Source organism: Moschus berezovskii, chromosome X (assembly GCF_049115385.1).
Source record: "Moschus berezovskii isolate FMDL1 chromosome X, NW_MosBer_1.0, whole genome shotgun sequence".
Taxonomy (NCBI): Eukaryota; Metazoa; Chordata; class Mammalia; order Artiodactyla; family Moschidae; genus Moschus; species Moschus berezovskii.
This window is the reverse complement of record NC_142488.1, coordinates 12,995,541-13,012,523: the sequence shown is the minus strand read 5'-3', so window position 1 is coordinate 13,012,523 and position 16,983 is coordinate 12,995,541. Positions and strand designations below refer to the sequence as shown.

At 43.2% G+C, this 16,983-nt stretch overlaps 1 protein-coding gene across 1 annotated transcript in view; it reads left to right on the top strand.

Annotated features, from left to right (window-relative positions):
• The first annotated feature begins 2,497 nt into the window (after positions 1 to 2,497).
• The window catches only part of GPM6B (glycoprotein M6B), a 159,984-nt gene continuing 145,498 nt past the window's right edge, over positions 2,498 to 16,983 (top strand). The window contains exon 1 of the mRNA XM_088833621.1: positions 2,498 to 2,692. Coding sequence (XP_088689747.1) covers positions 2,689 to 2,692 — 4 coding nt within the window. The 5' untranslated portion in view covers positions 2,498 to 2,688. The remainder of the gene's footprint in view (positions 2,693 to 16,983) is intronic.

Sequence of the window (16,983 nt, the reverse complement as noted above, 5' to 3'; positions counted from 1 at the left end):
TTATCTGTTTTATACACAGTATTGTGTATATGTCACTATTTTTTGACATTTGGGGCTGGATCTTTCTTTCATGTGGTGAAGCCTGTCCTGAGCACTGTAGGATGTTAGCAGCCTCCCTGGCCTCCATCAACTAGATGCCAGTAGCACCCTCTCCCCAGCTATGACAACTAAAACTGTCTGCACATGTTGCCAGATGTCTCCTGGGGGACAAAGTCATCCACAGCTGAGAACCACGGGGCTAGATCAACAGTAATTTATGCAACCACGTCCCTTTTATCAAACAGTTGTTGCTTCCTTTATTGTTTTTATTGTTTGACGTGCTATTACATCTTGCTCTGTGCTAAATATCTTTTTACATTAATTTTGACAGAAACAGTCATGAGTTACTTAGGAGAGAGAGTCCCAGAAGCAGATTATTAGGCCAGAGGCTATGAATAGTTTTAAGTCTCTCGATACATCCTGCCAAATATCTTTCCAGAAAGGATCTACCAGTTTGCTCTTCCACTGGCAACACAGTCTTGCTTTATTTTTAAAGGTTTTAGTTATATGAGAAAAATGGTTTATTATTTTAAAAGAGAATTTCTTAGACTAATAGTCAAATGTGCATATTAGCTATCTTGTACACCCTGTCAGTAGTAGCCTTGCTAATTTCCCAACTGCTGTTTTGTTTTTCTTAAGGCTTTTAGGGACAATTGCTTGTTGAAATCAGTCCATGACATTTCCAAAGTGAGTAAAAGTTTCTATTAAAATGTGGCTTTCCTTTGACATTGTGTACACAATGGCTATAACTTGGTTTTTAATCACAGCATCCTATTGTGACTGGCTCCAATATTTGGACAGCTGTTATTTCTTTTCTTTGGTTAAAAAAAAAAATCCAAGACTTCTAGGGAATGACAGAAAGTGAACCAAAGGGTTTACTTTTCATCTCGGTGCATACAGCCTTAGAGTTCTTGCTTCCAGAGTGGCTGAATGAGGTCATATCTTGCCAAAATACTATTTCAGACTGTGTGCCCAAGTCCCGTTCTGTTGTGTTTCTTGTCTCCTAGGAGCCTCCCAAGATGTAGGAACCAACCAAATCTAATGCTCTTCCCTAAATCAGGACTTAAACCAACTGCTTGTTGCCCTTATTCCTTTGCAGGGGATCCCAGTTATTTTCAACTGCAGTTGGATTCCTGCATGCACACATTTTCAGGACTGGTTGAAATGGATTACTTTCCTGTAACAGGACAAAAAGTTAGACCTATGAGCTCCCTGCCGTTTTATTACTGCAGGAAGATTGATTAGGCATGACTGTTCCCATGGGACTGTGAAAATGAGCCAGTGATCTGCCTAGCACAAATCTCTGTCCTTTTGGGCAAAATATTATTAGGCTTTCTAGAGCTTTGCCTTGATAAAATCTTTCCTAATCCAATAAACTCAATAGATGAAATGTTTGTTTCCTCCACTCTTTCTCAGTCCGAAAGCCTCTTTCTTCAGGCTTAAATGTCCCTTAAGTGGACTATCTACTGTTACTGTTTATGTAACCCTCTGTTCAAGTAACACGATGTATTTTCAAAACAATGAAAAAACACAACATAAACTATCAGGGGGGAAGGTTAGGCTCAGAAATGTCTCACAAAGCATTAGCCAGGGGAAAACTGCAGGGGTCTCAGAGCTTTGCTAATACCTTTGGAGACAGGAGAATTCTTCTCGAAGGACACAGAAGGAATTGAAGATCTGGACACTGTTAAACCATTAATTCCCTTACAAGCTCAAGCAGGAGGCCTGAGCACCGGGAGAGGCCGTGTCTGGGGAGGGTGGGCAAAGCCTTCTGGAGCCTTCCAGGGTGGGTTTCCAGGGATCGGGAGGTTTATGGACACCTCCAAATCGGTCCCCACTCAGATGGGAGAGTGCAGTCTGTGCCCTTCTAAGTCATTTGTTTTCCACAAGTCAGTCAGTGTGGCAACCTTGGCCGCACGTTGGAACCAGCTGGGGAGATTTTGAGACATGGAGGCCTCGGTCCCACCCGCTGAGGCCCAGAAGAAATCGAGTTGCAAAAGCTCGCCAGGTGATTCTAATGTGCAGTCAGGGTGGAGAGCCACGGGAACGAACGAGCTCCCGCCGCCCCCACGTGAGCCAAAGGTTCCAGGACTCTGGGCTGGGGCGAGGCCGCCAAACACCGGGGCGGTCCTCGAGCAGCGTCTCGGGCCTCAGTTTCTTTATCTGTACAATGGGTGATGGCTAGGACTGCCAAGGCCCCTGCGGCTGGAAGAGTTCTCTTCTGGGACGCGGATCTGCGCCGCCGAGATCCGCTAAGCCCGCGCCCCTCTGTCCCCATCCCCCCCGCCGCTGGCTTTTCCGGTCTCCTCGCCCCTCGGAGCTCGCCCGGGGGGGGTCCCAGAGGAAGCCGCGCGTTTCCCCGCCACCCCGGCGCGCGCGCTGCCCGGTTGGGGCCCCGGCTGCAGGCGCACAAAGCCCCTGGCGCTGACGTCAGGGCCCCCTCTCGGCGCGGCCGGCCCCCAGTGCAGGCGGAGCCGCGCCGCGCTCCCACCCCGGCCGGGAGTGATCGCCAGCCGCCAGCCCCGCAGCCCAGCGCCGCCCGCCCGCCCGCGCACGTGCCCGCCGGCCCTGCAAACTTGTGCCGCCGGCTGTGTCCGTCCCCGGGGAGCCCGAGCGCCCGCAGCCCGCGCCTCCCGCCAGCCTCCAGCCATGGGTAAGCCGACGCGCTGGCCCCTGGCCCCGGCCACAGTCTCGCGCGCCCGCCGCCGCTCAGGTGGGGCCTCCGGGGGCACCTCCCCAGCCCGGGCCGGTCTGGGGGCGGCTGGAGGTGGGATGGGCGCGGCGCAGGTGTCCCGAACGCCCAGGTGCGCGTCCCCGCCCCGTGCCGGGGCGCCCGCTCTCCGGCTGCGGGCCCCCCCGGGCGTGCGACTCCCCGGAGGGGACGGGCGGGACCCCCCGGAGGGGAGCCGAGGGGGCGGACGGAGCGTCCCGGGCTGCGGGCTCCTGCTGTTAATTTTCATAGGGTGAGAGACAGTTGCTCCTGGTCCTTTCCCCGGGACGCTCTCCAGTCGCCCGAGCTCCCGGCTGCGAGTCTGATCCGGTCCCCGCCCTACCGGGGTCTTGTTCGCCTTAAGCCCACCTGAAATCAACGCCCAGTTCCCCAAGTCGGGGGTCTTCCGTGAGCTCATTTGGGAACCGTGAGCCTTGAAACCAGGAAGGTGGAAGGGAAGAGGGACAGGACGGGACGGAGGGCGAGGCTCTTTGTCCCGCGTTTCCACTATCAGAAGGCGAACCTGGGGCGCAGGTGGAGCCGATGTGCCCCGCGGGGTCCGAGGCAGTTGGGGAATCGACTAGTCGGGGTGAAAAACAGCCAAGCTCTGGAGATTACAAAATCTCCCACCTGGCCCGGGGCGGAGAGCAGGAGGCTGTAGGATTGTGCCTGTCACCTCCTGACACCTCCGAAATCCTGCAACATGTTTTACACGGGGACACCCCTGAAATTCTGCAACATGTTTTACACGGGGAGTATCTCTCGGAAAACTCGTTAAAGAGTGCGGTGGAAATCAACCTCGTTCCGCTGCATCCCCGAAAAATGTGCCTGGGAAAGGGTTTCCCCTGCCTGCTCTGTTATCCTTCTCTCGTGGCTGACAGGCTCCAACCGCAAAAGCCACAAAGACTGTCACAGGAGCCCCTCGGAATCCGCATTCCAATGAGGGAGTCAGTGAATTTAACCATTGCGGTCCCTGGGGAGAGCTTGGGCATTCCCTACCGGGCCCCAGCCCCGGCCCCCTACCCCATCCTGCAGTCCCTGTGCTGTTGATGGTGTGGGTGGTAATTTTGTACTGAGCAAACGTTTGGTGACGGTTTGTAAGGAGGGCACATGATTTTGCGTTTAAAAGGAAGCTCAAAGAATTTTACAGTTAAACCTTTTTTTTTCTTTTTGTTTTATAAATTTACTAGGTGATCAAAATCTGAAAGGAAATAAGGTCCGTGAATCCACCAGGACGATTTCTTGCCAAAAAGTTAGGGGTGAGCTAGGATAAGATCCTTCTACAAAAGGGCAGAATTGCATGACCTGTATCTCACGTTCCTACTTGTTCAGTTGCTCAGTCGTGTCCAACTCTTTGTGACCCCATGGACTGTAGCATACCAGGCTTCCCTGTCCCAATTCACCATCTGCCAGAGTTGGCTCAAACTCATGTTCACTGAGTCGGTGATGCCATCCACCCATCTCATCCTCTGTCGTCCCCTTCTTCTGCCCTCAATGTTTCCCAACATCAAAGGTTCCTACTGATCATGTCCTGTGACTATCAATATTTCAGCAATGCTTGGCTCAAAGATGTTGAAGTTGCACAAAAGTGCTGGCTTGAGGAAGGCATTAACTAATTTTCCTGAAATAAAGTTATTTCTGTTTTTTTTTTTTTTGACCCTAGGCATTCGGATTGTTCCCGTTAGAAACTGAGCATCGAATTACCACTTGGGGACCTTCTTGGGAATGGCTTTCACAATGCCCAGGGCCTAATTGGGGGCGGGCTTTATTTTTAGGTAGGTGTGGAAGTTTGGGGAGATTCTCATGAGGCAAATGCCCAAACCAGAGGCCTGTTCTCAAGGAAGTACTTTGTGTCTTGGACAATTGTTGCTTCTACACTTCAATTGCCAATTTATGTTAATTTGTGCATACCTCACTGTTTCTGGCAGTTTCCTTGGTTTTAGTTTTTAGCTTTTACATTAAAAAAGGAAAAAAAAAGTCTGCCTCAGGCCAGAAAGGAAACATACTGATTTCCTTTGGTAGATTCTTAGTAAATACACCGCAAGGCTGTGAACTGGTTTTATTTTTCTAGATGTATTTAATTACTGAACGTACCCCAATGAATGTTTTAATTGAAGTGATTTAATGCTGGGAAAACTCTGACCATTTGTCCATTGGCTGGAACTTCGATTCTTATATAAGTCACTTCCTTTATGTGGTATCAGTTCATTTACTGGTAAACTGGGTGAGGTTTGTGGAAATAAAAGTTCCTCTGGACTCAGATTTTAAGGTATTCAAAATCTTCACGTTGACAAAGAAAAATAATGAGCAATGTGCGTACAGCTTTATCTTTCAATGCATCTTAAAAGAAAACATGCTCTTCAAAAATTGTTGAGCCAATTGACTTTTTAATGACTTTGTTGATAGAATTCACATACCATGTAACTCACACATTTAAGTGCACAAAATCAGTGAGTTTTAGTATATTCAAAGTTGTACAACTACCACCACTAGCTAACATTGTCATCACCCCAAAAAGAAACCCTGTACCCATTAGAAGTACCTCCCCAGGCTCCTAGCAAACACTGATCTACTTTCCGTCTATAGATTTGCCTATTCTGAACATTTCATGTAAATGCATTGAGCCAATCGATGTCTGGCATGTGTCTGACTGTTCAGTACCTTGGATGCTTTTGCACAATGGGAAGATGTCATGATGTACTGTTTGTATGTCGTACACCACCTACATGAGTCAGTTGAAATGATTTCACTGGCTGAAGAGTTCCGCATTTGGCCACTGTGTGTGTGTCTGCCCACTCTCTCTCATCTCATTCGCTCATTCAGTGTAACTCTGGTTTTCTCTGATAGGAACTCAGGTTGCCTAATAGAATTTTGAACCTGTTACTTTCTTTATAGACCCTAAGACATAGCAACTAAATGGATTCCCTGCAATAATCTCTTAGGAGGCTTTTGTGGACTGTCCACCCAGAGTGAATATGGATCATGTATCCAGAGAGAGGGCCTCCCAGGTGGTGCTAGTGATAAAGAATCTGCCTGCAATGCAGGAGATGCGGGTTCGATCCCTGTGTCAGGAAGATCCCTGGGAGGAGAAAATGGCAATTCACTCCAGTATTCTTGCCTGAAGAATCCCATGGACCGACGAGACTGGTGGGTTACAGTCCATGGGGTTGCGAAGAGTCAGACACAACTGAAGTGACTTAGCATGCACACATCCGAGGAAAAGTGCCAATTTTGTTTTATTAGTTCCCTGTAATTTTAAATGAAAATTTTATGTGAAATGATCAGATATAGCAAAACAGTGAAGTAGTTTTTAGATCTGTTTTTGTGATAAGGAAGTTTTTATGAATTTAAACACAGTCAATCATTTCACTAAACAGCATTAAAAACATGGGTTGAGAGCTATTCTTTAATGTGCACGCAAGTCCTTTGGTGATCTTGTTCAAAATGCTGATTCTGGTTCTCTGCGTCTGGGTGGGGTCTGAGTTTCTGCGTTTCTAGCAAACTCTTGGTGGTACTGGAGATGGTAGTCCCCAAGGCCAGCAAATAGAAAGAAGAGCAAGTCTGAGGCCGGGATGCCTGCCTCAGGAATTCCACGAACTTGCCATGTGAGCTTGGGTAAATCATTTTCATTTCTTAAGTTCAATTTACTATACAGTAAAAGGATTTGATAAAATCATTTCTTCGGGCACTTACAGATCTAAAAGGATGTACTTTCTTGTTTTTCTGTTTTTACAACTTTTTGTTTTATGTTGGAGTATAGCCAGTTAACAATATTGTGATAGTTTCAGGTGGACAGCAAAGGGACTCAGGTATACATATACATGTATCCATTCTCCCCGAAACTGCCCTCTCAAAGGATGTAAGTTAGAAAAAAGAAATAAAAGGGTCATGTTAGGCTTGACAAACGTGAGAGAACAGCTTCCTAATTGTTTAAACACCACGTGTTTTCTTGAAGTCGGCATCACAGGCATCATTGGTAGTTGCACTGAATGCTGGGATCTTGATGTGCCCACCAATAGGACACCCAGCTATCCCCTAAGGACACTAGTGGAGGAAGCCGTAGTGTTCACCCACTTGAGGGCCTCCAGCTTTGGCTTGCCCTGCCCTCTTGTCTTTAGTGCTGGCCTTGCCAGAGAGCCTTTCTTGATTCTACATGCAGAGCCCAGGCCACCTTCAGAGGCCAGAGTCAGAAGGAGGCACGCATGCCGAGGACCCACACATCCAACATTTGCTTCTGGCAGTTTGCTCAGGAATTCAGATGCAGCTGGAGACGAAGAATGCTACCCTGAAGATCAGCTGGGCAGGAAACAGTCCCAGGATGGTTCGCTTCCCTCCGTCTGAGTCTAAAGACCTAGGAACAGCCCACCCTCGGGTCTGGGAGAGAGTGCCCTTCAAGTCTTGGGAAAATTTTGCATAAAACTCTAGTCCAATAGCACAGGGTGCTGTTTGTGACAAACAGGAAGTAATTAATTAGTATCTTTTTGCTCTAGCAAAACCTCTAGCCCAAACCACTTGACCCTTCCAAGGGGTTCTTAGAGGACATCCTCATTGGCTGCATCCGGGGTCAAGTAGTTGATGGTTTATTGAAAATGCCAAAGGGGTGAATCACTGTCAGTAAGCATAGATGTATCTTACACATTTTGTTTAGCTTTAAATATGATTTCACCAGTATTTTGTTGTAAAGTCAAGGTCTTTGAGTGTGAACCCTGATTGAAATTCCTTGAAGACTTTCGTGTATATAAATCACAGCCAGAATTCAATGGCTTTTGATTTCCAGTTTGATCCTTTTAAAGTAGAGTGAGAACCAATTTGTGCACAGATTCCTTGTAGATCAGCAATCCCACTCCTCTTAAACCTTTAAAATTTTCTAGCCCCTACTTACTCTGGCAACTGTTTTTCCAAGTGACTCATCTCTTAAGGATTTTCAAAGCCAATCAACTTGGTTTTCAAAGAAATAAAAACTATTTTTGGAACTCATTTTATTAGCTTGTGTAACACCTAATTAAATGTCATAATTCTAGTAACAAGTACAGCTGGCATAAACAGACTTGAGAATATAACAGACTCTTCTGAGGTACACAATTCAACTGGTGGGAGAAGCAGTATATACATAGATGTCTTGGAGAATAGCCTAGAAACCAAGTTCTGTGGGCAGTGCCCAGTATTATTTACAAAAAGAATGAGAATATTGGGTAATTGGGTGGATCCACTAGGTGAACATTGGTAAGAGGGCTCCTACTATATCTTTAAGCCAATATTATCCATTTAAAATTTTAATGTGATTTTTCTGGTTCCCTTTAGCTGGCTTGTTAATGTTTATGGCTTTTCTGTTCAAATGTCAAAATTTTCAAGAACAAAGATTGCTTTACTCATTGTTTTATCCCAATGTTCATTCAAATAATTGACATAGGTACTCCACAAATATTTGTTAAAATGATAAGGGTTTTATCATATAAAATCGATTTTATTAAGGCCTGTCTGCATTATAAAAGTATAGATTTCAAGGCATATAAAATTATATTTATATATGACAAACTGTGATAAACTAGAACAAATTAACTAGGGCAAATGACATTAATTATTATTCTTTAATAACATTAATACATTGAGCACAGATTTGCCCAGAATAACAGAATTTCAGAGCTTGAAGTCACTTTAGAAGTAAATTGATTGCTATAGGCATATATAGACACAAAAACAATTTAAAGAACAGTGTGAATTTTATTTCATTACTTTTTTTTTTTCCTTTAGCCTTTTCTTTTGATGTTATAAAATATTTTCCTCTCTGGTAAAAAGTACTTCCTTCTTGTCAGATTTTTGAAGTGCACAAAATTTTTGGAGTGAAACAGTTTGTTTCAGTGTAATTCATTGTTGCCCTGAGGATTAAAAGATGACAATGGTCTTGAGCTTCCACTCTCCACTTGTATATCTGTTTATTTTTCTTGATCAATCTTGGGCATTTATTTTAGTAGGTTGATGCTTACATCTGTTAACTACATCTGATAGATGAGCTGATCACTTAATTAAAAAGGAGTACATTTTCTAGTAATCAGAAAATAGAATTTTAATGTCTAGAGGTAGAAGTTGCTTCCCTGATGGCTCAGACGGTAAAGAATCTGCCTGCGATGAGGAAGGATCAACCCTGGGTTGGAAAGATCCCTGGGAGGAGGGCATGGCAACCCGCTCCAGTATTCTTGCCTGGAGAATCCCATGGACAGAGGAGCCTGGTGGTATACATTCTATTGGATCTAGAAGAGTCAGGCACAGCTGAGCAGCTAAGCACAGTATAGAAGTTGCTTACTTGCTTAGAAACAGAATCTGCCAAAGGAAAAAGTATTAAACCTGATCTTTTGAATTTTACTATTAATGGCTCTATAACTCGGGTATTTGAACTTGGTTTGCCAAGATCTGTTGTAAATGATCTTGCATTAGAGTTATTGCCTAGTATCTGCTTGTGTATTCATTTTCTGTAGGACTGTTGAATTCTGCTTTCCTCTTCAGAGCAACTGGAGACAGACACTGAAACAAAAGAAGTCTTTCCTTCCCTTTCAAGTGTACTTTTAGATCAGGGTTTCTCAAGCTCAGCACTTTTTGACAATTGGGGCTGGATGATTCTTTGTTGTGTGGAGATTCTGTGCACTGTGGGTTGTTTAGCAGCAACCCTGGCCTCTACATACCAATAACACTACCCTACTTGTGACAACCAAAAATGTCTCCAGAAATTGCCAAGTAAGAACTATTGGGAGACAAAATAATCCCATACAGAGAACCACTGCTTTTGAGTAAGAGAGATTGAAAGCCTTTTGTGTTTCCCAGTATTGTAAAATCTGAATAATGGCATGATTGGAGACTTGATTGGGCACACCTCCAGGATCGCAAAATCTCTGGTTAAAACTGTTATCCTTCCAAAAGGGATACTTGACTTTTCTAGCTAAAGAAAGTTTTAAACCTTTTTTCAGCATCATCAGAGAACCTGGAGATACAGTGGGAAGGCTTGCACACCACGTAATTCACTCTTCATTTTGAGTAAAATGGTACCTAAACCATCTCAACGGTGAGAGCAAACCACGAGTGTCTGGCTTTCCTTGGTAAATTGTTCTGATGTTCAGGATGCTTTATCTCTGAAAGAACTGAATCTATATGAATTTCTTTGTGCTTACCAAAGTTGTTTTCATCGTCCTTTGTTCTCTTCATTAAGTAGAGAGACCTCAAGGATCTAGTCTCATTTCTTAACATCCTTAATTACCTTGATGGCCTTTCCAAATTTAGAATTCATCTCCTTAGCTGTAATCAAATATACCCAGATTAAGCCTTAAAGGCAACCTCCTGCACACTCTGTTTCATCCTTAGGGTCCGTAGTAATGACTTCATTACATTTTCCCCGTGGGTTTAAGAAATGCGGAAGTTGTAAGAGAGGGGACTGATTCTCCCTTCCTGCTCACAGAGATCCTTTTTGAACAACCATTGATCTCCCTGCCCACTCCCCATCCTTCACTTCTTCCCTCCGATGGAGAGCTTAAATTGGTGTTCTCCAAGAGATTTGAGCACACTTGCAAAATAGTTCTAGTATAAAAAGAGCAGGAACCTTGGAAGTGAAAGTCAGAAGGAGCCTGTAAAATCTGCCATTTTGTGTGTGTATCAGGTCACCCTTTTAGGTTTAGGACTGCAGTGTTTCACGACTCACTGAAAAGATTGTTTAAATGGAGGATTTTCAAATGGCAGCTTCAATTCAGGCATCTGTTCCTTCACACAAGGAGCAAAGAATGGAGATATAATTAACAAAGAAAGTCACACCCTTACGATGACCTTATTTGATGCAGCCCTCTATTTTATATTTTCCTTTTAGTTTTCTCCTGTGGCATATTCTGACAATAACCATGATTAAGTAAAGCAGAATTCAAAACATTAAAGAGATGAAAATTACTGTCATGTTGCAAAACCACTGTCCTGGATTACCAAAAACTGTTTTGAACTCTATTATATAATGATAGTTTGTCACAGGTATTTTCAGATGTTTTGCGAGAGGCACAAATATTATACAATCACTTTAAAATTTGATATTGAAGTATAACATACATGTAAAAAGTGGGCAGATATTAAGCATACAGCTCGATAAATTTTTGCAGACTTAACCAGTATATAGATTAAGAAGCAGAATATTACCAGCCGCTCAGAAATCCCCTGCAAGCTCCCTTTTAGGCAGCCCTGACCAAGGGTAATCATTCCTAATTTCTGCCAACATAGTTTGGCCGGTTTGTGCACTTTATATAAATGGAATCATAGAGGATGAACTCTTAGGTCTGGAAGCTTTTGATCAACATGAACAACATTATGTTAAAACTCAGTAATATTTTCTGTCTGGAAATAGACCAGCTTCTAAATCATTATGGTTAAAAGCATTTATTAAATGCCTTCATGTGTAGAGCTATGCTAAGGAGCATCAGCCACTGGTTCCTACCCTCTGTTTTAAGTAGAAAACATTGACATAGCAGGTGTGTGAAGGACTTTGAAAATAATTGGTGGGAGATGAGATGGGTAACTGAAAAACATGCATACGGTGGAAAGGATTATAAAGATAAGGTAACCCCACTATCCACCTTGGAAATGGAAAAATACTTCAAGAGGATTTGAGAATAAAGAGTTAGTTGTTGATGTTGTGTATTCAGGATACAATCAGTAAGAATGTTTTCTGGCTTCAGGGTATAAGGATGTAGCAGATGTTAAGACCTCCTCCCAGTTAGTTGCCTGAAGAAGATAGAATTTTAGGAATTGTTTCAATTAACTGTTAAGTGAACTGATGGCCAAATGGGTATTCCAAGCAATGTGCAGGTTTAGGGAAAAGATTGAAGGCCTGGGATGATTTCCGGTTATCTTCCTGAAAATTCTTAGATGTAAAATGGTTTTTGCCAAATTAACTTTTCTTGAGGTGTTGGGACTTAGACGGTAAGCTGCCTTCGTTCCTTCAATGAGGTATTTCGTCATCTTACTGACTGAAGTGATGGTATATCTGTTACCAAACCAAACTTGGACCCCTTTGCCTGCATGCAGTAAAGCCAATCTATTGACACCAAGTTGTGGTGAAGGAAAAGTGCAGCATTTATTGCTGGCGACAAGCAGGGAATCTGGGTCACTGGTGCTCACAAGACCCAAAGTCCCCGATGGCTTTCGCTAAGGCATTTTTAGAGGCCAGGTGAGGGAGGGGCATCCCACGGTGTGTGACCAGCTTGTGTTCAGTTCTCAGATTAGTTGATGGTGAGGTAACAGGGCAGTGTCACAGGAGTTAATACTATCAGTCCTTAGGCTCCAGGAGGAGCCTGTAAGACAGCTTAGGAAATGTGCATCAGATACAGTGATCGAAGTACTTCAGAGAGGAGCTAAAGCAGAGAATATGGGGAAGGGGTCTGTCCAGGTAATGCTGCACGGGGTTCTCCTGGATTTCATAGTCTGCAGAATGAATGCTTTGTCATCACATGGAGCTGCCTTTCAGTTGTATAGTGTCACCACTGTCCCCCAAGTCATGGTATCAATTTAAACTGTCACCAAGCACGTCGGAACATTCTCGTTTCTCCAAATCTTCTCCAGCATTTGGTGTTCTCACTGTTTTAATTTTTTTCAAGAATCTCATAGGTATGAAGTATTTCATTGTTTCTTTATATTGAATTTCCCTAGAAAGGTTGAAACTTTTGGGTAGGTTGTTGGCCATTTGGGTTTTCTCTGTCATTTATATACTTATTTTGTTCTATTGATTTGTAGCAGTTCTTTATGCATTCTGGATACTAACCCTTCATTAAATTTATTGTCAATATCATCTTCCTTTTTGTGGCTTATCTTTTAACTTTGAGCACATCTTGTGTTGTGCTGAACATTTTTTATTATAATAAAGCCCTAATTATCAGTCTTTTCCTTTATTCTTCTGTGATTTGTGCCTTGTTTTTTAGCCTTGTTCTAAAATTGTTCCTATCTCCAAGGTCATGCAGATGTTCTTCAATATTCTCTTTTAAAATGTGCTTTTCAAGGACCTATTGAAAAGCACAGGAAACTATAATATATTCAGTATTGTATAATAACCTGTAAAGGAAGAGAATCTGAAAAAGAGTTCACACACACACGTAACTGAATCACTGAAACTAACACAACTTTGCAAATCAACTACACTTCAATTTAAAAAACAATTGTGTTTCATAAAAAGAAAGTATGGTTTTCAGTCTTTATTAGGATTTTAGTTTTTTGGGTATAGTGTGAGGTAGAAGGAGAAGGAAATGGCAACCTACTCCAGTGTTCTTGCCTGGAGAATCCCAGGGATGGGGGAGCCTGGTGGGCTGCCATCTATGGGGTCGCACAGAGTCAGACACGACTGAAGTGACTTAGCAGCAGCAGCAGCATACAGAAACTACTACATTCTTAATAGTTCCTCCTTTCCCCACTGATTTGTATATAATCTCATGCATTACATTTCTCTGCTGTACCTGTGCATTCATCTCTGGCCTCGGTTTGGTTCTCTTGGTCTATTTTGCCATCCGTCTGCTAAGACTGCACCGTCATGATTAGTATATATTTAAAGTAAGCTGGGATATCTCCTAGAAGTGTTCTCATTCTTCTGTCAAAGTGTCTGAGATGTGCACTTCGCTTTTTGCTGTTTTTGCAATCAGCCTTTGATGTTCCCCCAACGCCCCTGTTAGGGTTTTGAGTGGGATTACAGTGAATTTATAGAATAATTTCCACCACGGTCACTGTGTTCACTGTATTGCACCTTCCATTTATATTCATGGTGTATGTTTTCACACAGTCAGATCTTCTCTTTCATTCCCCAATAATGTTTTTGCACACCTTTAAAAAATCTAGTGAAGGTCCCTCATAGAGTGAGAAAGTAAATCCATCAGAGTCAAAACTAATTCCACGGATGTCATGGTTTCCTTCCACAGACCTGCAACAAATTGCAGCTGAATGTACAAAAAGTTCAGATTAATACTCAAGCTGTAGGGAAAGCTGATTTTGAGTTACCACCTACCAGCCTAGTCATAGGAAGTGAAGTGAGGTATTCTTACTTCAACCGACCCTAGATTAATAAGATAAGAAAATATAACCCTCAGTATGTTAAAAATGTGGATTTCTTCAAAAAGAAAAATATTTGCTGCATCACAGGGACATTCAGGATGCAAACTCTCTGTTGAAAGTGAAAGAAAGGAAGCCAGTCTTCCAATCGGAGTGCACAGCCATGCAACCAAGGTAACCCTAGAGCAGCAGAAACCCGCCTCCTATGTGGGAGTGTTACTTCCATGTTTGGCTGCGTCACTCATAAAAATGACCTTTTCTTGGTTGATTCAACATTACCTGGTTTCCCAAAACTGTTTAATGGAAAACTTTACCTGGGATGTTTTTATATACTGCTCACCCCGCTGAGAGGAGGCCAGCATCTGACTGGAGTGTGAGCTTGATTTATTCTGGAAAGTGGTTTATTCAGCTGTCAAATGAGATGACGTGTGTGGCTGTTACCCATCACTTCACAGAAATATTCTTAGTACTCCACGTGGCCTCGGACTTTATTTATTTGATGGCAACAGAAATCACACATGTAACATCTCCTAGAACACATCTTTGGAAATGCAAGTTTTAATAGAGCACGATTACCCCCTTATTGTTGATGATGGTGATACTGCTGCTGGCTAGAACAGAACTGGACTGCTGGACAATTTCCCGCTGTCCCGGGACACCATCCCCCACCCCCCAACATATGGACTTCCATGTATTTAGATTTGAATAACCCGGAAAGGCCAGTCATCAGAATCAGTTCTTAAAATTAACTTTTTTTGTTGTTACATGTCTTTGTCTTGGAGTGGTCGCTCGTTGTAGAAACTCATTTAAAATGGAAGTCTAATAGAAAACACACTTGTGCTTATGAAAAGGGAAAAGGAGTGAGGAAAGGATAAATTAGGAGTTTGGGATTAGCAGATACTAATTACTACATATAAAGTAAATAAACAGCGAGTCCTACTGTATGGCATGCAGAACTATATTTGGCATCTTGTAAGAAACCATAGGGATTCCCTGGTGGCTCAGAGGATAAAGCGTCTGCCTGCAATGCAGGAGACCTGGGTTTGATTCCTGGATCAGGAAGATCCCCTGGAGAAGAAATGGCAACCTACTCCAGTACTCTTGTCTGGAAAATCCCATGGACAGAGAAGCTTGGTATACTACAGTCCATGGGATCGCAAAGAGACACGATTGGGTGACTTCACTTTCTTTCTTTCACTTTCACTTTAAGAAACCATAATGGAAAAGAATATTATAAAAAAAGAATGTGTATATATGTATATAATTAAATCACCTTGCTGTACAGCAGAAATTTGTGCAACATTGTAAGTCAATTATACTTCGAACAATTATTTAAGAATTGAAGTCTAAGTTTAGATATAAAAGTTAAGTTCTTTGTACTTCTTATCATCTTATTTTTGCCCTTGGAGAGTTGAGCAAAAATGGTGGTATTTCTACTTTGTGATTCAATTTCTGTTTTCCTCAGCCTAACACAACGATGAGTGAGATATCATTTAAAAGAAAAAGAAAACTGACCAAAATAGCTATGTCACAGCATGGGTTGTTGACTGGAAACTTCTGGTTGGTTGGAGGCTTAAGAGGTGGGACGAGCCACCTGGGCAGGCTCTTGGCCCACATGCTCATTGGTGATATTGGCAAAGACAGGCACTTCTTCTTTCCAGGGCTCATGAGAAACGGTGGCCTCACAATTCTATCAGAAGTGACCATGAGTTCATTTTTGTTTGAAGGAGAGTTCGTCAAACCACTGTTTTCCTCTCTAATTGATTTTTTACCCCCCAGGGGACGGTTGGCAATGTCTGGAGACATTTTTGGTTGTTAGCTGGGGTGAGGGGGAAGGTGCCACTGGTATCCAGTGGGTAGAGGGCAGGGCTGCTGCTAAATGTCCTATGAACCCAGAGCCCACCCTTCCCCAAACACAGTCTTATGGTTCTCACCTCAAGAGTGCCAATGGTGGGAAACACTACTTAGACTAACTTTGTGTGTGGGTGTTAATTTCTGCTGTACAGCAAAGTGGTTCAGGTATGCAAAATATCTATGTTCTTGTTTTCTTTTCATTTATGGTTTATCACCGATATTGATTACAGTTCCCTGCGCTATACAGTAGAGCTGTTGTTTAGCCATCCTATACGTATGTGATAGTTTGCATCTCCTCTCTCCCACCCGCTTCACCCTCTTGGCAACCACAGTCTGTTTTCTGTGTCTGTGATCCTGTTTTGTGGTTAAGTTCATTTGTGCCTTGTTTTAGATCCCACATATCTTATGGTGTTTGTCCTTCTCTTACTTCAATCAGTATGATAACCTCTAGGTGCATCCATCTTATTGTAAATGGTATTATTTCCTCCTCTTTTATGGCTGAGTGAAAGTGAAGTCGCTCAGCCGTGTCCGACTCTTTGCGACCCCATAGAGTGTAGCCTACCAGGCTCCTCTGTCCATGGGATTTTCCAGGCAATAGTACTGGAGTGGTTTGCCATTTCCTTCTCCAGGGGATCTTCCCAACCCAGGATTCGAACCCAGGTCTCCCACATTGCAGACAGACGCTTTACCGTCTGAGTCACCAGGGACGTATATGCCTTTGTGTATATGCACTGCATCTTCTTTATCCATTGCATCTGTTGGACATTTAGGTTGTTTCCATGTCTTGCCTATTGTGAATAGTGCTACTGTGAACAAAGGGGGTGCAGGCACCTTTTTGAATTGTAGTTTTGTCCAGATATATGCCCAGAAATGGGATTGCTGGATCATGTGGTAGTTCCATTTGTTTTTGTGTTTTTTTTTGAGGAGCCTCCATACTGTTCTCCGTAGTGGCTGTACCAGTTTATATTCCCACCCATAGTGCAGGAGGGTTCCCTTTTCTCCACATGCTCTCTGGCATTTATTATTTGTAGACTTTGTGCTGATGGCCGTTCTGACTAGTGTGAGGTGATACCTCATTGTCGTTTTGATTTGCTTTTCTCTAGTGGCTAGTGATGTTGGGCATCTTTGCCTGTGCCTTTTGGCCATCTGTATATCTTCTTTGGAGAAATGTCGTTAGGTTTCCTGCCCATTTTTCGATTGGGTTCTCTTGTGTTGTTGTTACTGAGTTGTAGACTTAACTTTTGAACTCATGAAAGGCAATCTTTGCCAACCTTTAAAACATAGAACCCGTGGTAAGGTTTAGAACTTGGCCTGAAATAGAGCAAGGG